General features: G+C 33.3%; 1 protein-coding gene across 2 annotated transcripts in view; it reads left to right on the plus strand.

Annotated features, from left to right (window-relative positions):
• Positions 1–6,573: 6,573 nt before the first annotated feature.
• Obp73a (Odorant-binding protein 73a) overlaps positions 6,574–25,624 on the plus strand; it is a 39,512-nt gene continuing 20,461 nt past the window's right edge. The window contains exons 1-2 of one of the 2 annotated variants that reach the window (XM_072539565.1): positions 6,574–6,758; positions 22,745–22,847. In XM_072539565.1, coding sequence (XP_072395666.1) covers positions 6,690–6,758; positions 22,745–22,847 — 172 coding nt within the window. In that variant the 5' untranslated portion in view covers positions 6,574–6,689. The remainder of the gene's footprint in view (positions 6,759–22,744; positions 22,848–25,624) is intronic. The other variant, XM_072539564.1, reaches the window with a different exon arrangement.

Raw genomic sequence — 25,624 nt, forward strand, 5'->3', positions numbered from 1 at the left:
GTAAGAGGCGAGCAATGCTTTAGTAGGAATTGATGCTCTTGAAACCAAAACCGTGGTCTGATGTTTGAGCTCTCGCAATTTTCTTACAAAAAAGTCTCTTACTTTGTAACTGACTGTGAGTGGATTCCAAATGCCGTTTTAGTTTATTAGGAAGCTTACTTTCAGCCGCCAATACTTTGTGACAAACAACATATTGTTGAAAGTTCTACATTCCCTTTAGTAACTCCAAAGTCCAGTAAGTCCAGTAAGTCCAAAATCCAAATATTGGTCGTCATATTTCGTATATCTCTTCTTTTTACTTAAATTAACATTACTGCTCTCGCGTGATTCTTCACTTCGTTTTCCTTTTGAATATAAGTATCCATTGTTCATAGCAGAAAACTCAGCGTGCGTAATAAAACAAAACAAAAGATTGACTAAAAAACATAATAGGCGCGACAGCAGGTAACACGGGGGAGGGGAACCGACCGGCGAAAAAGAATAGGTACGCCCGGCGCACTCGACTCCAGGGTTGCCAATGTCCGGATAATTATCCGATTTTTGGATAATTTCGTGGACCGATCGGATAATTTTCGGATTGAAGAATTTTTTGAATTAGTTTGGATAATTCAAGGGTCTATCGACATGATGTTATATCTTTTCTTTGATTTGCTTATTAATACATACTTATTTATACATATAGGGCGTCGCGATGCACAGTTTGGGAAGCGCTGATCTATTTGATTCCATATTATGTGTTTTGAAGAGTCTGCTGGTGACTTCCAAGGTCGCCTATGAGACAAATGTTTTTCTTTCATTCTCTGTTCTTAATCTATTTTTTATTATAAAAACGAGTACAAGGAAATAATTAAATGAACAGAAAAATCTGAAGAAAAAAGTGTAAAAATTGATTATAATAAATTGATGATAAGAAGCGAAGTGGAAAAGTAATAAAAACATTTTTGTTATTAGTTAGAGTAATATGCTTTGAAGTTTATGAATGGCCTTCATCCTCTTGTTTAAAGAATTAAATTCTTCATTTCTTGCAGCATTATTATACATATATTGTTTTCAAATGTTTATATTATAAAACTAATTGTATCTTTCCGATCATTAAAACTCCATTTAAGTAATCTTTTTAACTAATATCATATCCTTTACCTCGTACCCAATTTTTTCCATTAAGGTAACTGTGTGTTTCCATGCGAGAAATCTCTCATTGGAGTAATAGTTCACAATTATCTAATTAATTATTTAATGAAGTTTAATCCTTTATTTTATGCATAATTTATTATGGGATTATTCATAATTAGAAAAAATATAAGAATAGAGGATGATACTTTTCTTTTACATTATCATTTTAGGTCGAACCCACTTTTGATAGCGATTATTTAACGCAGAGAAAGTGTTACTGACTGTTTTATATCAACCCATAGACGTAGCTATACAAACGTGGCATGAATATATCAGCTTACAAACAATGACATACTATCATAATTGAAATTTTACATAAAGTCTTAATGTAATATGAAAAAACTGGTTTTCTTTTAAGATAGAGAAACAGTAAAACTGTTTTAAAACATAGTGTCATCAAATAAACTGCAAGAAAACATGATGGAAACGAAACATTTTCTTAACAGTGGTAAGTTAATACAACAACACAACACTGAAAACTTTGTTTTAAAAACTTCCACAAAATTTATTATAAAACCTTATCACTACAGCTGTTTCGGCAAAGTGCTTTTCTCAAGTGATCTATTTTTGGATGTGTTTACAATTTATAGTTTTTAACGAAATAGGTGGAGGAGAGTTTGTCTCAAGTTGGTCAATCAGAATTATGTCTGTGTTTTTAATTTGTTAATTTCCACAGATTCTAATAAAGATAGCTTAAAGCCCTTATTGTGGATGTGAAGAATTTGAAATTCGTCATTAAAATAATGATTATGATCTAGAAGGTGAAGTGTATACAGAATCTGTTTTTCTATAATTGAAAGCCCTTTTATGTTCTGCTATACGTTTGTTAAACGTTCTACCAGTTTGACCGATGTAAGTTTTGGACAGTCGCTACATTTAAGTTTGTATACACCACTGTGTAAGTGCTTTTTATTTTGGCACTTGTTGTTTTTAATATATTTGCCTAAGTTGTTGTTTGTTCTAAAAGCTGGTATTACTCCTCTCCTTTTTATCTGTTTGGCTATTTTTGTTGTTATTTTGCCTGTATATGTAATCGAGCAGAATGTACTGGGTTTTTTCTCCGGTTGTGGAAATACCAATTTCAGGGCTTTCTTGTGTAGTTTTTGATTAAAAATTTTATTAATTGTTTGTTCGTTGTACCCATTGTTTACTACTATTTGCTTAATGATATTTATTTCTGTCTCAAAGTTGTATTTTGACATCGAAATTTCTATTAATCTATATAACATGCTATGATAGGCGGCCAGCTTATGTTGTGTAGGATGTGATGATAAATTGTGTATAGTCGTGTCAGTACGGGCAGGTTTATGATATACGGAGAACTCATGTTCATTTTCAAGTTTGATGATTTTTAAATCTAAAAAATTTATGGATTTATTTTGTTCTGTTTCTATTGTAAATTTAATATGATTATGGAGTGAATTAATATACGATAAAAATTGGTCAAGTTGTCTGTTAGTTTCTGTAAAACATACCAGTACATCGTCTACATATTTCCACCAATATAAAAAGTGTTTGAATACGGAATGTTTTGAAATCTTTGTCTCTAGATGATCCATAAAAATATCTGATAGCAATGGGCTTAGAGGATTACCCTATTTGATTATTAAATTATCTAGGACTAACTAGGACAATGTAGTCCTAGTTTACGCAAATTTCGAGAAGATGTAAAATTTCAGATGTAATGATTGGATTTGTAATATTATGGTCTAAAAGGTCTGTAGGAGGAATACTGGGAAAAAGATTTTTACGTCAAAATGAAATTAATTAAAATAATTTTAGTGTTTACGACAGTTTCCCTATTGTAGTTTGCTAAAAGATTATTTTTATATTTAATGCAAAGATATTTATATATTTAGATTTGATTATAATTTTACACTAGAATTGTATTACTATATTTTGAATTTAACGGCGGTCCGCAAAAAACAAGCTCACGGTCTGGATACGGACCGCGGTCCGCCATTTGGTGACTCCTAATTTAGGAGGCTGTGGATTCATGATGTGATATTTCTGCTCTTTTGAATTTAATATTGATTTTGAATTTTCTAATGCTAGTTTAATTTGTTTTTGATACTTTTTTGTCGGACCTTTGTTTACCGTTTCAATATTTTGAATATTTAAAAATTCTATTGTTTTGTTATTACATTCTATTTTATTTATAGCAATAGTAGTGTTACCTTTGTCTGCTTTTGTAAACACTATATTGTTTTCTATTGATTTATTTTTAATTGTAATGGCTGTTTGATTCTCTTTGTAATAGGACTTTTTAGTTTCACTAAGAAAAAGACGATTTTATAAAAGTCATGTTTCTTCCACCTAATGTGACTTCATTATTACAGCCCATGGATAAAGGCGTTATTGAAACTTTCAAACGGTTTTATAAAAAATAATTCTTACATAAGTGACTTTTGGAAAAAGAAGAGGGGGGAAAAGAAAGCCTGATAAGAAATCATAGAAAAATTGATTTAAAGGACGCGTCCTACATGATCGGAGCAGCATGGAATATTGTAAAAGAGCAGAACTTGAAAAAAGCATGAAATAAACTTTTGTGTTTAGTGGAAAATAGTGAAATAGTGGAAAAATAGAATACGCAAAAGAAAAATAGGAAGATAAGTCTGAAATAATAAATATGCTAAAAAACTCAATTACGACAGATGTGATGAAGAAGAAGTTCATCAATGGATGGATTTCGACGATGATAAGCCTGGATAGCAAATTATGCAAGATAGTGAAATTATAAAGCAAATGAATAATAAAACTGATACCACATCTACCGCCTTATCAACTGCAAGTTCCGATAATGAAGATAAAAACATAATTGGTGCTTCAGAAGCTTTTACTTACTTAGATATGGCCTTGCGTTAACGTTTAAAATATCTTAAATGGTCTTCAATATTACATCTAAAAATATGTTGTTGCAAAGACTGCACGTTTTTGTTTAATTGCTATATTTAATTAAAGATAAAAATAAATATGTAAGTATATAAATACGGCTTTCATTCACTTGTGGATAAATATGTATGACTATAATCAATATAGTTCGATTATCCGAACAAATCGGTTTTCCGAATACCTTGTAACATTTTTTTATATAATTAAAATATTAATTATTTTTATTCCTTTTACCCCCGTGATGATATGCTCATGTTCGGTTTACCGTCTTCAAATTTTATTGAATGCCCGGAATTTCCCTGCGTCCGAAAGGTTTTTAATCCTTTCCGTCTTAATCCGGAGTATGAAAGAAACTAATGCCTTTCGGTGAAGGCGGGTCTTTTATGATAGATTTGTAAATATTCCGAAGGCTCGTATAGTAATTTTTCTGTAAAGACCCAATCTCGGGATTTCATATTCCATCACATTTGTAGGTAGAAGTATACCGTTATGTTCAATGTTAATTAGAACCTTATCTTCTTAGAAATAGATACAGCTGGCCTATCATTTTTAGGGGGAAGATACCCTCACCTTTTCTTGGGTAGCTTAGTAAAATTTGAGAGGAACCAAGTCACTTCTCGGTGGGCACTCGTAGAGAAAACAACTTATTGGTGGGAATTCGTCGAGTTAAGACGCTTAGTTCACATTATCGTATCTGCTACCTTACCGTATCTGTGCATTTTCTTTATAAGTGTGTATACACTTGCTTATTAGAGTTTTTTTATCTTACACTATATTAGTTTAAGTATAGTTGTAAAGCACCTTTAAGGGTAATTAAATTCAGTGTTTAATACCAGTACAGTATTAACTTCAGTGAATTAAAGCAGCAGTCTCCAGGAATTACTGTAAGTGACATAATTTTAATATCTCCACCTATCTGGGCAAGTAACATGGTATAGCATCATATCATCTTCCATTATCTGGACGTATCCAACGATCATACCTGTCATCAAATGTAGTTGAGAGTAGCTACTGAATTTTGCAGTCAATTAAAGAACATTCTATATTTTTTTTGTTACGAACCAAATAATCGACTTAACCAAGTGCGGTTTGGTTAAATTTTTATGTTTTCACTTCAGTAACTTTTTTGTATTTAGTAAATTTAGACTTTATTAATTTTTGTTATCTTTGGTTTTTGTTATAATTTTTTATTCATTTTTTTTTGCTGTAATATCTCGAGATACGCCAAAACTTTATTTGTGCATGCTTGTGTTATACTTATATCTTTGTAAAGATATTTTCTAATTATATTTCTGCCTATTTTTATATATATACCACCATTTTATAGTTGTTGGGGTATGTTTATTACTTGTGTTGCATTCAGCAGCGTCGTAATTTTGTTGTTGTTTAATATATTGTTATTGTTTTATGTATGTATTTTATTTGTCGACTCCTAACAAAGTTCCCTGATATATTTGCTTTTTACCTTTAAATATAACCATACCTTTGACCAGTAGAAAGATCAGGCTTATTAAGTTTCGTAGGTAAGAAAGTGTAATACCTTATATATTTATTTTTTGTTTATGTAGAGTGTTGACCAAATTTATTGAGTAATTAACTGTGATATCTTTTCTTGGGTTTGATCTCTGAACCTAAATATCTTTCCTTATCTCTTTTCTTTTCTAAGGTTTCTTAATTTGCTCCTTAAACCCCAAAAAATTAAGTGGCGCCCTGTTCCCTATCTTGTCTTATCTTTGGTAATTTTACCCATCTATCTTTTTGTTTATTTCTGTATCTTTTCCAATATTTCTTATCGTATCTTTACTTATTTCGTCCGTTGGACCCCTTCCTGGTTCCAAAAGCTAGTTTCGAACCCACGACTCGCTCTCCACCAACCATCTGGCTGCCGTCCGCAGTGTCTCCTGGTGACCTTTCTAGCACCATCCAAAAAAGGTTTCCGAGGTTACAACCTATGTCTCAGAATTAGTTCAAATAATCGATTCTCTACTGTATATAATATATTGAGGAATTAGATAATGGGACAAACTGACAATAAAACATAATGAGAAACTATTACTCCTCTCACTGTACTAGGAGCTTACAATATATAACAACTGTTCTGTATTTCGAATTTAACTGTATCTTGACTAAGGATAAGCATATAGATAAAAAGAAGATCAAAGGTTATGTGAATTGTAAATGACGAAGTTATATGAAATATGATGTATATTATATTAAAAAAAAATTCTTATTTCGAAAAGCGGGGAAAGTAAACTAAGTTATAAGTTGGTTTCCGACCGCTTTGATGGTTAGAAATCCATAACCTACTAAACGACTGTCACTTATAATGGTTTTCAACGGTAACAACGAGTGAAATAGCAGTCTCACATTACTGGACACCAAATACAAAAAAAAATCTTGAGGAATACCTCTCAATGCAGATGTACGCCGCTGTTCGCCTGCATATAAAATCAAGCGAGTTATTTAACTGTGGCCGATGCAGAAGACAACCCTGCGTAGTGGGAAAAATGAGAGTAGGTGAAGCCAGAGTCGTAGAAATTGTGCAATTTTTTCGATTATCCGGCGTTTTTGAATTAACCGTGAACAGTCTAAGTTTGTGAGTTGGTTCACTAATACCATCAAAAATGTTCGGTGGACTTACGATTTTGTCACTTGTGTGCTTTTCAGCTGCCTTGGCTGCAGGATTAAACGAGGTATGAATTTTAATAGGAGTCGAAATGCCTAGAGAAAAGCGGTTATTGGCAAATATAAAACTTTCTTTAATAATAAAATCAGTTTACAAATGTATTATAGGTATTAACAATTATTATTATGGTATATTAAAGCTATTTTTGTTTTTATTTTAAATCAATTTCATGGAAATGTTACTTAATTTAACGTTTCAGTTTTTACAGCTAAAGCTATTTTCAAAGACTAATTCCAAAAAAAAACATACAAACTTAATCTAAGTACACACTTGAGAAGGCAAAACACTTTTCAAACTTGTTTTATCTTATCTTAATTTATCATCAAGATACTAACAAGGTACTGAGATTATATTGACATTTATGTATATGTATATAAATTTAACAAAAATGCTCTTCGTAGATTATCTAGACAAACAGAAATCAAGTTATAATATTGTCCTTTTAGATAAAGTACAATTTAGTGTCATAACTTTTATCTTTTGATTAACCATCATTTAAGTCAATTTTGTTAGATTATGGAAATCTCGAGTGATATACAGTATTCCTCTATTTGAAGTTTACCTTATTTGAGGATTCTCTTTAACTCTCTTTAACATCTCTTTGGTTTTCTCTTTTCTTATAACTCTATTTTTGCATCATTGGTTGGTAATTTCTATCTTTTTTGTTTCTGCATCCTGTCTTCCAGTCTTATTCATAGGCGGATCTAAGGGGGGGCTATCGGTCCCCCTCTCAAACCAAGTGATTTAATTTTTTTTAACTTAGTTCAAGCTGTATTAGAAACTTAAAAAAAGCAACTTTATGTTACTGTTGGTACAGTAATTACCTTCAAAAATGAAGCTGTTAATGCTGTTTAGTTACCATTTTTCAATCATATTTTAATTTTTTCAATTGGTAATTCTTTATCACTTTTTCTTCTTTTTAAAAGCTTCGTCAAAACTCATTGTAGTTCTTAAAAAAATGATAGGCCATCAATTCAGTGGTTTGTGCGGGACGAGATGGGCTGAACGTCACATCGGAGTTCTTCAATTTCGAGAATCTCTGCCACAAATTCACGAATAACTTGACACTATATCTTCGTGGAGTGATATATCATCATCCAGCCTTAAAAGTCCACTGCTTCTTCCTCGTGTTTCCAAGCTCGTCTATCTTGCGTTACTCTCATCCAGTTTCAGGAGTGATATATAGACTAATGCAAAGGCAAAGATATTAAAATCTTTTATATCTGAAACTGACTATTTTATGACCACTATCGGCTTATCAGTAGTACCTTTCTGCACTTTGCCATTAAATCAATTTTTTTACAAATAAAAAATCGATTTAAAATTAGTACGTGATATGCTTAATGATGTTTTGAAGATTTTAAATCTAAAACAAGAAAATGTAATGAAATGTTTTTAAGTTTAAAATGTGAAAGTCCTCAAGAAGAATTTAGATGATCTATATATACTCCTATAATTGATAACATCATCGAAGATTCAAAATCTCGCTTTTCTGAAGAAATAATAAATTTGTACAGTTTCTCAATTATATTTCCCGAGTTATTAGAAAAATCTGACGAATTGTCAATAGCAAATGCTGTTCATTTTCTTGTTGATATAAAACTTCTGGATATAAAACTCTAAGAGCAGAATTGGAATTGTGGGAAGCAAATTGACGAAAAGAACAATACGGCATTTCTTATGTTAGTTTAAAACTATTAGAGTTTTGTGATATTGATGATATCTATCCTACAATTCATATTTTCTTGAAAATGTTTGTGATATTACTTTTGACTGTATCTAGAGCAGAAAGATCATTCTATACTTTAAGATTAATTAAAATTTGGCTACGGTCACCCATGGCTGAAGAAAGACTAGTTGGCCTGGCATGGATGAATATTCATTATGATATTCATATAGATCTCGATAAAGTCATTGATCGTTACGCGCTTATAAGAACACATCGTTTAGATTTTGCATTGAAATTTTTATTACTTGCTTAACAATTAAATATTACTTTTTAAATTTTTTATTTATTAGCAATATATTATTATAAATTAACTACGTAAAATATGAAATGATTTAATTTTTGTATGTGAAATTAAAAAAAGTTAAATCTTCTTCTTAAAGTGCCCTCTCCTCAATGGAGGTTGGCTACTACAATTTTAAACTCTTCTCTATCTTCAGCTGTTCTTATTAGCTGTTCAAAATTTAGCCCTGTCCATTGTCGGATGTTTCTGAGCCACTATAGTCTTTTCCTTCCTAGGCCTCTCTTTCCCTCGATTTTTCCTTTCACTATAAGTTGGGCATATTGGTACTTATTATTTCTCAGTATGTGGCCTAGGTATGATGTTTTTCTAACTTTTACTGTGTTAAAAAGTTCTCTTTCCTTGCCTATTCTATGCAGCACTTCGTTTGAGGTATGCGATGTCCATGAAATTTTGAGTATTCTCCGGTGGATCCACATTTCAAAGGCCTCCAATTTATTTACGGTTGATGTTTTAAGGGTCCACGTTTCAACTGCATATAGAAGAGTCGACCAGACGTATCATTCTGATAAACGTAGTCGAATTTCGAGTTTTATTCGAGAATCACAAAGCAGTTTTTTTATTTTTTCGAAAGATTTTCTGGCCTGTTCTATTCTCGATCTTATTTCTAGATCAGGATTTAGGCTGCTATCGATCCAACATAACTTAAATCTATTGACCTGTTCTAAAATGTGCCCATTTATTGTGCAAGGTTGAGTTACGTTTTGGTTTTTTCGGATTGACATCACTTTGGTTTTTTTAATGTTTATTTTCATACCAAATTGCTCACAGGTCGAGTTGGTCTTGTCGATGAGTCGTTGTAGACCTTAGTCGGAATCCGCAATTAGCACTGTATCATCGGCGTATCTGATACTGTTGATATTTACGCCATTCACATTGACTCCATCCTTGGAATCCTCCAATGCTTCTTTAAATAGAAACTCGGAGTAAAGATTAAACAGCAGACAGAACACATCCCTGTCTAACTCCACTCCTAATTTCTACTTCTGCGAATGTGGAACCTTCGATCCTAACTCTGGCGTTTTGGTTCCAGTACAAGTTTTTTAAGAATTTGATGTCTTTTCCATCTAAACCGACTTCTTGCAAACGTTCTAATAGTAGGTCGTGTCTTACTCTATCAAATACTTTTTCGAATTCTATAAAGCATATAAATATATCTTTCTGTTGGTCGTAGCATTTTTGGGCGAGAACTAGTAAACTGAACAGGGCTTCTTTCGTTTCCATGCCGGCTCTGAATCCAAACTGATCGTCTCCGATGATTGTTTCGCACTTTCTATAGATACGATTATGTACGATTTTTAGTAGGACTTTTACTGCATGACTCATAAGGCTTATCAGACGGAACTCATTGCAGTGTTGTGGGTTTGGCTTTTTTGGTAGTGGGATGAATATTGACTCCAGCCAATCTTGGGGTATTTTGCCTGTATCATAAATGCCATTGAATAAAAGGACAAATATTTCGATATTTTCTTCGCTGATTAATTTTAACGTTTCTGGGTATATTCCGTCTGGACCTGGGCTTTTATTTGTTTTAAGATGATTAATTGCATTTATGATTTCAGATTTCAGAATTGTTGGCCCTTCGTTGTTATTTTCCAATCTTGGTTCTTCTCGTATGTCGTGAAAAAGAATTTTAATATAGTTTTCTCATTCTTTCAGTTTATCTTCCGTTGATTCTAGCAGTTTGCCATCCGTGTTCAGCATGGTGTAAAAAGTCGTTCTCTTGGTAGTCGATGTAAACTCTTTTACCTTTTTATGTAAATTAAAAAAATCGTGCCTTTGTTGTAGTTCTTCTATTTCCACGCATTTTGTTTCCAGCCATTTCTCTTTTGCTTCGGTTATTTTTTTTTCGAATTATTCTATTTAGTCTTTTGTATTCTCCGTCCTTGTCATTTTTTCCTTTAGATTCTCTTCGTCTGTTCTAAATCTAAATACTTTAGTTAGTAGTAGCTAAATCTAAATAGTTTTATACTGTCTACATTTTACGTCTACATGATTAATATTATCCAAATTTAGATATATGGCTCTCACTCCCTCTAAGAAGAAAATTCACTCATCCCAGATACCTACGTTATGAAAAGGATTATCATGCGTGTTATCGAGGATAGCGTGTTATCGAGCATTAGGGGACTTGGTATACTGGAGTGTCTCCCAAAAATATTTTCGTACACAACTCATGCAGACCCAGCTTTTTTATCTTATAGAGATGTTCATGCAGACCCAGCTTTTTTATCTTTTTAGGGGTTCTTCAGAAGGACCCCAGTAGTAGAGAAGAATAGGTATTGTCAGGATACTTTCCATTCTCCATTGTCTTCGTATTTGAATTTCCAGATCTCTGTACTTGACGATCTTTTCATTGTATTTAACACGCAGATTATTGTTCTTAGGTATCGCCACATTAATTAGTACTATCCAGATTTAGCCATACGACTCACACTTGGAAAAATTATATTATATATATATATATATATATATATATATATATATATATATATATTATATATATATATATATATATATATATATATATATATATATACAAAATTATATATAACTTAATTCTATAAAAAAATAAGTGAAATTAATTAATTAATTAAAAAAAAATTGTTTTATTATATTATCTAGAAATTTAGCCGATCGGTCTCCCCTTTTAATAATCGTAGATCTGCCACTGTTGTTATTGCTTTCATTATTTTTATGTCCTCTTTTATCTGGTCTTGCCTTTCTTTAACTAGTCTTCTTCTGTTTCTTAGTTCCAGTGAAATCCACTTGGTGATTGTTTTTTTATTTTAGAAGGTTTTCTTATTCACCCATTCTAGACGGCTTGATATGTATTTTACTACTTTCTCCTTTAATTTCTAATTATATTTATGTGTTGGTTCTTATTCTTGTTTCTCTGTCATAAACTATTTTTGGTCTTAATATTGATCCTATTATTTGTCTTTTTTATCTTCTTGGATCATCTTTTTTGTTATTGTCTCAAGTTTCCATTGCGTAAGTGATTACTTCTCTGATCAATATTTTGTACCTTCTGATGTTAATTTGCCCGTTAAGTTTATTCTAACATTCTTCTACTTCTTCTTCTAGTGCTGACTACACTAATGAAGGTTATAATAACCGTTGCAAATTCGTACTATCTTCTGCTTTTCTTAAAAGCGTTTGTGTGTTTCTTCCAATTCAATCGCGAATGTTTTTCAGCCAGGATATTTGTCATCTACCGGTACTCTTTTTTCCTTCCATTTTACCTTTCATAATCAGCTGCAATAACTTGTACTTATCAGTTTCAAGTTTTTATTCCAAATATGCTGTTCTTCTCCTTTTAATGGTGGTCAAAAGTTCACTGTCTCTTCCCATTCTGTGCAACACCATTTCGTTTGCAATATGATCGGTTAATGGTATTTTTAAAATTTTTCTAAAAAACACATCTTAAAAGCTTCCAGCTTTCTCATCAAGTCAACATCAATAGTTTAAGCTTCAGCACTATAAATAGGAATGGACTGAATTATAACATGTTACCATCCGATATCAGATTGGCAAATGAAGTCTTTGGTTACTTAGAAATCTCCTCATCTTGTATTGAATTTCTGATTTCGTATTTAGATTTAAATAATGTTTAGTTTTTCTGATAGCTTGATTACTCTTCTGAATTGTATCCTACTTCTGTCCCTAGTTCTGTTGCCTTTTATAATCCTAGGATCTTAAAGTACCTTTAAATTTTTAATTGGCAGTTATTACTTGTCTTTTTTCTACCCCCCTTTCAATGACATGTATTTGGTTTTGCTTTCATTTATTGCTAATCTATACTTTTTGGCTTTAAATTCTAGCATATTTATGGTTTTTGTTAAGTCTTTTATCTGTTACAATTGTTTTATTCTAAACTAAATAAAAATTATTTATTGGTTATTGTTATATTTCGTCGATTTCTGGTTCTTTTATTCCAATGTATGAATTACGTTTACCTCAGTACTTCGGAAACCCTCGGATACAGGACAGAAACTTTTGAAGACGACCTTAGCAAGGAAAAGAACTAGGAGAACAAACGAACAGAAGAAGTTGATTCTGGAAAACTGTAAACTCCAGATTATGTCAGAAAATATAAAACAGTAATTTAACGAAGGTACGTAGAAAAATCATAATGGAAAATATGTCACAGATATGCTATAGTGTAGATGAGAACATTATATAGCGATTATGTGGACCACCGAATTCTAGCACGATACCTATGGGATTTCCATACACAAAGAAAAGAAAAGAAAAGAAATTCTACCAATTATCGTAGAATCAATCACGTTTCCCAATTAAACTTTTAAACTGCTGCTAGGATATTTGCTAATAAGATTAAATAAAAATACATAATAAGAGAAGAGCAACAAGGTTTCTGACAAAACAGATGATAACATTCATGGTTAGTAGTCCAGTAGGGAATGTCATTTGACCTGCATGAGGAGTTACCACAAATTTTATTGCTCCAACCTTTAGGGAGGAGGTAAATAGTAGCGTAAATTTAAAATCGCGACTAAATATTTCTCTACTAGTTGTCTCAACGCAAACAAGGCATCCGTTGTCCTCCTTTCTGGCATAAACCCAAACTGTTTACCTTCTATCGGTGTATCTCTCCTTAACCTTTGCTGCACAGTGTCTAGCTTCTTTCTAAGTTTCTTTGTCTCTAGAAGGCCCTTTACCAGATTTTCTTACCAGTTTTTCCTAGCACTCGTTCCCTCTCCCACTCCCATTACAACTTTACTGTTGGCTTCTCACCAGTCATTTACCGTATCTTTTTCCTCAAGCTTTTCCAGCACTCTACTTTTAAAGACTTTTGTCAAATCCTTATTCTTTAACTTCCATCACTTTACTTATTGGTGTCCTACTTATTTTCCTTTCCGCCTCACCTTTATCTGATTATCCACTATCACCGGTTGGTGTTGACTATCTACACACTCACCTTTGATCACTTTACAGTTCGTAACCTCTTTTAGCTGAATTCTTCTACACAGCAGAAAATCTATCTGACTTTCCCTTCTCTCGTTACTATAGATAACATATTGTCTTCAATCTTTAATAAAGAACGTATTAATGACAGCCAAATTCAACCAAAATACTGGAAGATTTTGTACAGATGCAATATTAGTCATAAAGAAAATTACCGAAAAATCACTATAATTGACCAGCATTACTGTGCCTGACTTGAAAAAAGCATTTAACAGAGTGGGACTCAAATATGTAATCAAACTTCTTCACAATAGAAAACTTCCCTTAGATATAAAAACTATTAAAAATATATACGAAAACAATAAAATGGAAGTCAAAATAGATAGACAACTTTCAAAACCTAATACATAGGCAACGGAATAAAACAGGTGGACGCATCAAGCTGTATGCCCAATAAATAAGTAATATTGGTTGCCCAAGATGAAGATAGTCTGCAAAGACCAGTCTACATATTTAAAATAAGAGCACAAGAATTTGATATGACCTTTTCGACTCAGAAAACCAAAACAATACTCATCAGCAAAGAATTAACCGTGTGTAACTTAGAAATAGATGGCATCAGTATGGAACACGTAATGGAAATAATATACCTTGGAATTATACTGTCCAGCTATGGAAACCTGAAGAGAGAATTGCGGCATCAAGTACAAAAGGCAAATAGACTGGCAATATGACTTTATTACACTGTACAGCGAAACCAACATAACACAGATAAAATCAAGAATCTATAAAGCCATAAGACCAATAATGACGTATGCATCAGTAACAAGACCAGACACAGTTACAACATAAAGGCCACTGGAAATGATGGAGATGAGAGTACTGAGAAAAATTAAAGGAAATACGGTGAAAGATCGAAAGACGAGTGAAGACTTTAGAAGAAAATGGAACGTACAGAATATAAACGATTGGACACCAAAGAGAAAAAAAGAATTGAATGACCACGTAAGCATAATTGGGGAGACCCGTGTGGTCAAAATCGCAAGAAATAAATCAACAGTCGGTAGAAGTATCGGACTACCTTGCAAAATGTGCAGTGACAACCCTCCATAGAGAGTACCGATCCGCCATTGAGCAAGAAGAATTGAATTATTAGAAGAATAGAATCACAAATCAAAAGTGAAAAGATAAGAACACCTATATGTTGAACACCTAAATAAGTATTTCAATTCCAAATATTTCATTGGTGAATACAAGGTAAAAAAATATTCAGAAGGAGATAGAAGGAAAGGGGACAGGTGACAGCCAGACTGAGAGGACAGAGATGACCACTTGGAATCGGAGGTCGTTAAACATTAACTTACGAAATTTTATTTAACTTATAGTTATTGGCCAATAGGCCATCCTCGACAAAAACTTTGACTACACTATTCATCACTATGTTCTAAAAAAATTGTGACAAAATTTAGTAACAATCAACAATATTATTACTTTAATGATATGCACCAGCCTTGACTTAAAATTCCTAATAGACTATTATTTATGCAATCATAATTATACCCTCTTCAAGGTTAAAGTGGATATTCTTCAGTTTTGACAACAAAAAAAGTGAATCGATTTGAAACAATACATTTGGCGTGCTTCCTTTAGCGTTGTGTAACGGTAAAAGTGTTCCATAATATTCAATTTGGTACGTAATAAGAATGGTGTTGTTGCTAAATTAGTGGTAATTATCTTAAAATAGATTGTATCTGTTATTGGAACTAATATATACACCTAAATATTATTTTTAAGGTATTTCTATTTTTAGCGGTTTTAGTTTCACTTTACAGTTTATTAATTCTTAATGACTTAGATAGCGGTAACTTTCTTAGTTTCGTAGAAAATGTGTATTAGATTCTTAAAAATTTTATCATAAGGTCTACTTAACACTATAAAGAAAAAGTCTGCTTGTTTGATTGAGATTGGTCAAAATACGGCCAATTTACACAACAATTTACACGAGAAAAATATGCTTAAATTAACATTTTGTCATTTATATTTGAGGTTGTTCCAGAATTTTTTTATATTTTGTTTGCTTTATTTTCGATTTTATTATTAATTCCTACATTTGTAAAAATGGGGTAGAGCCAAAAAATAACTTTAAGTCAAGTGCTGTTATTGAACCTCTTGAAACTGCTACTGCTTAGGGCTGGAAAAATTCAATATCAATCACGTTCTATGTATGATATAACTAAACTTTTAATATATATATATTTAGGGATTCTACAGTATTCACTGCCTTCCCTCGCTCAACCGTTTCCATCTCTCTCTGTTGTTCCATTCTCCATCGTTCAGTCCTCTCTTACTCATGGCGTCGTCTACTTCGTTCCTCCAGGATTTTCGGGGTCGTCCTCTTTTCCTCCTTCCTATGGGGCTCCATTCGGTTATTTTCTTTATCCATCTGCTGTCGCTAGTTCTTCTTACATGTCCATACCACTTTAGTCTTTTTTGTTCTATATATGTTAGTATGTCTGTTTCTATTGATGTTCTTTGCTTTATTTCGTCATTACTTCTCCTATCCATTCTTGTTACTCTGCAGCATCTTCGCAGGCATTCCATCTCTGTTGCTACTATCTTACTGCTGGTTTTCTTGTTTATGATCCAATTTTCAGCCCCATATGTCATAATACTTCGCACTAATGTTTTATAAATCTGCGTTTTTGTCTTCATATTTAGGTGTCTATCCCACCATACTGAGTTAAGTTGTCGGATTGCTGTTCTTGTTTGTCCTAATCTTTGTGTAATTTCTTCCTCTGTTGTTGCCTTTTTCGTGATTATAAACCCCAGGTATTTGAATTTATCCTTTCCTTTGATTGTTACGTTGTCATCAATCTGTAGATCTTCTATGTCTTCTTCACTTGTAGATAGGTACTCTGTTTTCGCGAGGTTAATATCTAGGCCAGCCTTGGTATATTCTTCTTGTAGTTTTTTCATCATGTAGCTGAGGTCGTCTTGGTCTTGTGCAATCACTACTTGATCGTCTGCAAAACTTAATGTATATAGGTATTCGTTCCGTACCGGTACTCCCATGCCTTCGCATTTTCTTTTCCATGTAGTCAAGGCTTTCTCTAAGTATATTTTGAATAGGGTTGGAGATGTGGAACAACCCTGCAGGAGCCCTTTTGTTGTGGTGAAGTCTCCTATGATTCTTGTTCCCATTTTAATGGACACTTTATTTTCTTTATATAGAGCTTTTGTAGCTTCTATGAGTTCCGTCTGTATTTCTAATTTGTACATTGCCTCCCATAGTTCTGACCTTGGTACAGAGTCATACGCCTTTCTCAGGTCCACAAATGCCAAGTGTATATCTCTATTTTTTGCTTTTTTCTTTTCCAACAGTTGTTCCAGTGTGTATATGTGGTCTATGCATGATCTTCCTGCCGTGAAGCCTGCCTGATCCTCTCCGATTTTGCCTTTTATCGCTTGCTCTTTTAATAATTCTTATAAATACTGCTGAGAGTAATCGAAGCGCAATCTCGTCAGGTGATAAATAAATTGAAGCAGGTAATGACAGATTATTCTGAAGATTTTCTTCATGTAGTTACAATGCAGATAGCCGGTCAGATAGCAAAGCGGGCCAGACGGCCGATTATCAATCGCTTCACTGTCGAATGGTTCAGTGGATATGGGTTCAAGCCCCGGCTCGGTGCACAGAAAAATAAATGAGGCTAACGCAGCAGTTTAAAATTCTAAAACATATCTGCGGCTTATACTAGAATATGCTGGTGTCTGATCGGCTAGTGGAGCAGTACGACAAGAGATAAGGGTTTGCGGCTCAGTGATACTCCTCCATAGATCCCTACCGGAAGGGCGTGACGCCTAAATACCAATATATATATATATATATATATATATATATATATATATATATAATTATATATATGTATATATGTATATCTATATATATATATATATATATATATATATATATATATATATATAAAGTAGTGTTAATCAACTGATTAAGTTAGAAAATAAACTTTGAGACTCTTTGGGTAAACACAGTTGAAAGAATAGGCTAAGTGTACTCTTGTTCCTTTATTATTCCAATATTTCGTCGATAGTCATCGACATCATCAGGGATGAGCTACAAATAGTTATACATGAAACATTTGACAGTCTATTTAACTAAGTTACTTACGATTTGAGATTATCGCCGTAAAGAAAGCTGGTCAAAGTTATAAAAATTTTGTAAAAAACTGTATAAGTTTTTTTCACAAAATACATGTATTGTAAATTTACAAAGACTGGTACAAAGACAACGCACAATTATTACTGTTGTGTATTGGACAGTCCTGTAATGATTGTACAGATTGACTCCCATATAAATTTGTAACGACCAACGCGTGTATAGAAGTATAACTTCTACCGGCAGTCCCACTGGACTGCCACATCCGTTTTTTTTATATGTTGATTCGATATTTTAAGAGTACCAGGGGGGGGGGGATATCCGTCGGATAATTTGTTATTAACAATTTAATTGTTTAAATTATTGTATCTCCTAAACTAATATAGATATTTAATTTTACCAAAATGAAAATTGTTTCTTTAAAAAAATGAACAAAATGGTGTTTGGTAAACTATGATCCGGTTCTTAGAACCGGAGTTATACAAAATTTCGTAAAAAACAATAGAAAATAGGCATTCCATGTGGCTTTTTCAAGTATAACGCATCTTTAATACGGCGATTAACTTAATTAATTACGTGCGGTTTTTATTCGCCGCGAAAATAGAGTAAAATAAAATAGAATAAAACAAAATAAAGTTAAATAAAATTAAAATTAAATAAAATAAAATAGAATAGAATAAAATGCAATAAAACAAAAATAAAATATAATAAAATCATATCTTAAATTTTATCATTGACGCTCCGGGATCGACAAAAAAAAACAATACTAATTTTATTGTTATTGGCAAGGATCAGTAGCCGTAGCGTTGGCTTCATCTGAAGGCGGACGAATTGCATATTAAATTTGTTTTAAAATTACCGTTCAACATACAAAATAATGCAACACCAGATTGCAAAATCTCCCAAAATAAAGCAATGGCGAAAATTTTACAGGTATGCAAATTAATCGTTTCAATCAAAAACATTTTTGGTGAAGCCATAATTCTATTGCCAGACTGCTCCTTATTTAATAATTATTCCCCAATTAACTGATTTAGACGAACTAAACGCATGCCTAACATCATCCTATTTGTGGCGGCATGTAAAGACAATCCAATTGACAAATAACGTGCGAGTGTTTTTGGAACCAGATCAAAGCGCAATTTTGTTTTCGAAGCACTTGTTAGATATTGGAAATGGTAAAGTCGCTATTGACATATCGACCGGATTCATTTCATTACCCAGACAGTTCTGTAGCTTAACAGAGTCGAAAGAGGAGCTTATTGAACTTTGATACATTATTTACTTTTACGAATTAAAAAACAATAATAAGTAGTGCCAAAGATAAATAATGACAAATAATAGATTCATATTCGTAATAAGATTTTCACGAACAGCATTTAAGGTAATATGCCATAAACTTGGTGGCTTCAATCCGTGTAACTAAATTCGCGAACACCAGATTCTTAGCTTTAATGCGTAATAATTATAATTGCGTTTCCGTTGTTGTTTAAAGTATAGTTTCCACCAGAGGAACATGAAGGAACTTTTGTGTTTCTGTTGCTTGTTGCTTAAAAATGTTTCGCAAAGTTCCTCAAAGTTCCTAAGTGTTTCTTCTTGTTTCGACAACAAGTGTTGCATGTTTGCGATTGTTGGTGGTTTCCAGTTTTAGCGGTAAACTTCAAAAGAAATACGGCAACAACAGGCAACATAAACATAATGTTGTCTGAGTGGAAACAGATACAGCAACTTGTAGTGACTTGTTTTTGTCTAGTGCAGCTCGACGGCGAACGTGGAATAATTTATAGTCGGTCGGACGTGTGAAAAAATAGAAAAATGCCGTTCATGTGGACAAATGAGTTAGTACTCGAATTAATCGAAAACTATAAGCTTTGTGAGTGTTTATGGAATACAAAGCACGCCCAGTATAAATGTAGAAATGCGAAACACGATGCTTGGACAACATTGGCAGAAAAAACAGGCTCAAATATAGAAGAAGTGAAAAGAAAAATGAAAAATGTTATTGCACAATTCTATAGAGAAAGAAAAAAATATCGTACGTTAAAAAAGTCGGGAGCCGGCGCCGTATTTATTTCAAAATGGTTTGCTTATGAAGTCTTGTTGTTTCTTGCGGGCAGGAACAAAGTTAGAAAATGTACTGAAAAAGGAATAACTACAAGTGAGGTACGTATTTTTTTTGTTTTATTTGTAATTTTTATACAAAGTTAAAAATTATTTTGCCATGGAACCATTCCTTCGGGTGACATAAAATATTGAGCAAATTCATCTCGAACTTGTTTAGCTTCCAACGTTGAATTACGTGCTTGTTTTTGCAGTGATGCAAACATATTGTTCTTTATTTCGTTTCTCCAAGAACCTGGGATCCTTTCGCCCGTATCTTTGTCTTCTGAATCAAAGGTGCCAGGAGGTGAGTATGACTTTCGGGAATGTAAACTGCTTCTCAGAAAATTATGGAGATATACACATGCAGCAACAACTAATTCCACTCTGTCGGGTTCAAGTAGCATGGGTTTTCTTAATACCCTGAACCTAGCAGACATGATTCCAAAAACGTTCTCAGAAATACGCCTAGCGCGTGACAAGCGGTAATTAAAAATTCGTTTTGAGGAACCTTTCTCTTGAGTGCCAGGGTAAGGTTTCAATAAGTTTGGTGATAGGTGAAAAGCGTCATCTTCTAGAAAAACAAACGGAACAGCTTTTGTTCTTCCTGGCAATGGTTCTAATTCAGGCAAATTGAGCGTGTTTTGATATAACATTTTTTTGAAATGAGTACTGTCAAACACTCCACCGTCGGATATACGACCTTGGCTGCCCACATTAAGATACATCACCTCATAATTTGCGTTGGCCACAATAAATAACACCACACTGAAGAAGGACTTATAATTATAAAATTCACTGCCACTATGTTTTGGTGCTTGTATCATAATGTGTTTGCCATCCATAACCCCGGCACATTTAGGAAAATTCTAAAGATTAGCGAATTGATGTCCCGTAATAAGCCACTCCTCTCTACTCTGAGGCATCTGAAAAATTAAAAACCGGTAAATTTGTTTAATCAAAACTTTTCTCGCTTTAAATATAATTTGTATTTCATATTAAAAGAGTAAGAAGTAAAAATATATTTTTAATTTTCAGGGTGAAGATGATGGGTCAGACAGCAGTGCAACGGACAGCGGGGAAGTTGAATCGCAAGATTCCAATATAGCAGACGAGGCAGATGCAGTAACTGATTCTTCTTTTATTGTTGGAGAGGCGAACAATGACGTCGACACTGAACAAAACTGTTGCTGCTATTACTGAAACACCTACAAAGCCTAATGAAAACAGAACCAGATCTCCAACGCCTTCCACAAGCAGCACTACAAAAAGTAAACAGGGACCTAGGCTCTTTAAAAGTCCAAAAACAATGAAGAAAAGACAAGCTGATGTGAAAACTGACGAACGACAGGAAGAGGCATATGTATTGCTGAAGCAGCTACAAAATAAAAAGCCACGTAATCGGTTCCAAATTTTCGGCGAACTAGTTGCTTGTAAAATCGAAAATCTTCAAAATGAAAACGCTAAAAACACGGTAGAGCATTTGATCTCTAATATTTTGTATGACGCATCTATGGGTAAATACGATCAGCCATTTCCATGTTATCAAAGTTGGCATACACCTTCGGCCAATAACAACACAGCAAGATATTATTCAGATAACCAGAACTATTACTCATCCAGTACCAATGATTCTGTAACATCACCAGCCTCAACAACACACACACCTATGCCATCCCCAAATAGCTCTTGTTATGAAACTAACTATCTTCCCCAAACAGAGACAAACAATTCGACACTCTCAAAAGAAAAGCAGCCTTGTAGAAATCTTCAAGAATCATCTATATCTGATGCGATACGTCTGGCCATGTCAGGTGCAGGACTTGATGTAAATTACTGATAAAATATTATTTGTTAAAAAGAATATCTCTTTAATTTTTTAATTAAATTTTTTAAATTTTTTATTTAGAATTTAAATAGAATATCTTGTTAATTTTTTTCTCACACTTCAAAAAATTGGTTTTTATTAAAATTTAATAAAATGTCTACTACTAATTACATTATGTCATTTGATTGAAAAGCTGTATATCTACCGAGGTATCTACTTACCTTAAGTTTATCCTTCAGAACTTCAGCGATTACTTTACATACTTCTGGTATAATTCTACTAATTGATGATACCGAAATTTTGAACAAGTACATCAAGGAATGGTAAGAATCGCCTGTTGCAAGGAATCGCAGTGTGAGCAGTAGTCGTTCCATTGGTGAAATGGCTTGTCTATAATTTGTATCTTCTTTCTGTATTTTGGGGGCAATTTGACATAATAACCATTCAAAATCGGTGCTGGACATTCGTAAAAAATTTTTGACACTACCATTATTTTTATTATTTCCTATGTATACATCGTCTTTTTTTAATACATTGAGTAGATGCATGCCACCATATTCACTTCTATCACAGAGACTTGGTTTCACCCAACATTTGTGCTTTCTTTTTTTCTTTTTTGCCGACAACACTATATAGGCCGCCGCTGCTGCAGCTATTTCATCATCTTGATCCATGTTTACCAACCGCGGTGGAAACACTAAGTTGCTCTCTCTCAGTTATCAGAAACGACCGGAAACAAAAAGTTCTGTCAGTGGAAATAAAAAGTTTACATTTGTTGCTAATAAGTTCCTAAATTTACAAACAAGAAGAAACACAGGCAACAAAAATGTTGCTACATGATGCTATTTGTTCCTCCGGTGGAAGCAATTTTTAAGAATATTTGTAATGATGTTTCTATAGGAGTTAAATAGATAATTAAACAATACAATTTATTTCAGACGAAACCTACCAATAAATGCGAAATTCCTGCATCAGCGCCAAAAAAGGTCGAGGAAGTAATTAACCAATGCCAGGATGAAATAAAACTAGCCATTCTTTCAGGTAATTTAATTGGTTTCGTCATTAAATTGTAAATAAAACATTATAAACGACGATAACTATTAAAAGTTAATTATTTTTTTTAATCATACGCTTATAAGTCAATTTCTATTGTATTAGTCTTATCGTTTAGTTTATTTTTTCTTTTTGGTATTTGTCGTGTCCTTGTATTTGTCGTGTCCTCGTATATTAATTACCTGTGTATGTACTGTCTGACATTTAAAATATAACATCCAAAAAATTGTAAGTAATCTTACCGAAATTCTAGTACCTAAACAATGTGTTGCACTCAAAAAAATACTAATACAAGTCACTTATTGTTTATATTTATACATAAATGCCATTCTTTCTTTTTGTAAGAATATTTACATACAGTTGGTACTTATAGTGTACGTTTAGATCTGACACTTGATATTGCATAAAATTTGTGTCAGACATACTAGTAGGAGAGCTGAAAGACATTTTGGATAGGTATTTAAGGCTGCAGTCGTGGCTGCAGGGTAGCGGTCATTTAACAACTCCTAAATAAAAAACGTAACAATTTTTATTACGAAAATATCTGTGAGGCAACTTGTAATTTTTTTGAATTGTAAAAAAGCACTGAATACGCGACAGAAATGGCTTGACGGATAGTGACCTCTGAGGTCTCGTTGGAAAGGGAAGAGGGTAACTAGTACAATGACGGAAAAAACAGACATGGGGCATTGCCAAAAAAGAATTCCATCATTAGGAATGGTATTGGCCCGATTAGAGCGTCTGATGCATTAAGTGAAAGGAGAGGGGATAACGATTATATTATACACAGATAGAAAGAACAAACAAGGCAACTACCAAAAGGGCACTATACAAAATTTTCGTTAATAATGAATGCCTAGTTACATATGAGATATCATAAGGCACTACGGATAAAAAGAGATTTACCATAAAACAAATTTTGATTTATTTAGTTCAAGAAGGCCTCTGGCTGAATACAAAATAAACAACTATTATATAAATATTACGAATTTATAAAATTAAGTGTTATTAGTTTTACCACCTTAGGGCTAGTTCAGAAACGATGAAATCTGCGCGGACGCGCAAGAAATATTGTCCATGGGTGTTATTTTCCTGAAAATATCTTACGTAGACAGAATCACGAATGAAGAAGTCTTGACAAGACTTTCAAAAGAAACAGAACTGAACAATAAAATAAAGATACGAAAACTACAATACATTGGCCACGTGATGAGAGGAAAAAAATACCAGTTTCTGCAGAATATCATGCAAGGAGAAGAATCTCAAAGAGTGGTTTAATTTCTCGTCTAACCAAGTTTTTAGAGCAGCAGAAAAGAGTCTAAATAATCGTAAACATCACCAACCTTCGAAAGAAGACCTTTAAAAACTATCCTCAAACAAAACAAACAGCAGAAACACTCAAAACCACAGAAGAAACAGGCTATTTTCTTGTGGCATCTTAACAGATTGACTGCGACGGTAAGTATATACGCACGCTCCGTAATTTTCCCAATATGCCCCGGCGGACGTATGCGACCGCTATGCAGTCCACAAAATTTTTGGGTCTATATTTGACAGCGGTCATATTTAGAACGGTTTGAGATACAGTATACGACTGCTGCGCTGTGGCATACAACGCTCGTATATAATTGCGAATTATAGAATTGCTAGACAAATATTGAAGAAAACTGGAATTTTTGTTTTTTTTTTATTGAAAAATTAAAGAACTTCTGCTACACACAACAAGAAAGAAGGCTACAGCATACTATAAAAAATTAACATAACTACTTTAAATGTATATTATAACAATATAAACAAAAATGGGGCTTGCCCTAGTAGATATCGCAATAGGCCCCAGCTTTTTTACATGATTTTTGGATATTTCTCCACGAATGCAAAAACGTGTGACCACTTCGGAGACGATTTTGGCGATGATAGGCGCGATCCGAACGATATTTTGCGCCGATTTATCACCGTTGATGAAACCTGGGTGCATTATTATCCACCGAAAACCAAAGAACAGTCGAAACAGTGACGCAAACCCGGCAAAAGGCCGCCGAAAAAGGCAAATAGTCCACATTCGGTCGGCAAAGTGATGGCGACTGTTTTCTGGGATGCGCAGGGCATCTTCCACATCGACTACTTGGAAAAAAGAAAAACAATCAATGGTGAGTACTACGCAGCATTATTGGATCGATTCGATGCCGAATTGCATCGAAAACGCCCCGGTTTGGAACGCAAAAAAGTACTCTTTCACCAAGACAATGCACCGGCTCACCGATCGACCGTCGCCCTGGCAAAATTACACGAATTGGGCTATGAATTGGTTGAACACCCACCGTATTCCCCAGATCTTGCCGCCAGCGATTTTTTTCCTGTTTCCAAACCTAAAAAAATGGCTCGGAGGACGCCGTTTCGCAACAAATGATGAAGTCGTCGCTGAAACTTCGGCCTATTTTGAAGAGCTCGAGCAAAAGTACTATTCGGATGGGATAAAAAAATTGGAACATCGTCTTACTAGTCTTACTAAGTGTATCGAGCTAAAAGGGAACTATGTTGAGAAATAAATCGATTTAATTCCACAAAACTTGTTTTTTCTATCAAAGGCTAGTTTTATATCAATCCATCCTCGTATATATGGGCAGTCAACCTGTTAATGCAATTTACTATTTTTGTTGGGAATAAGCCACAATTTTACATTAAAATTAAGTTTATTTGATGTTTCGATTTCCACTTCAAAATCAAAACGTCAAAGAAACTTAATCTTAAAGTAAAATTGTGGCTTA

This window comes from Diabrotica undecimpunctata, chromosome 7, assembly GCF_040954645.1.
Source record: "Diabrotica undecimpunctata isolate CICGRU chromosome 7, icDiaUnde3, whole genome shotgun sequence".
Lineage (NCBI taxonomy): Eukaryota > Metazoa > Arthropoda > Insecta > Coleoptera > Chrysomelidae > Diabrotica > Diabrotica undecimpunctata.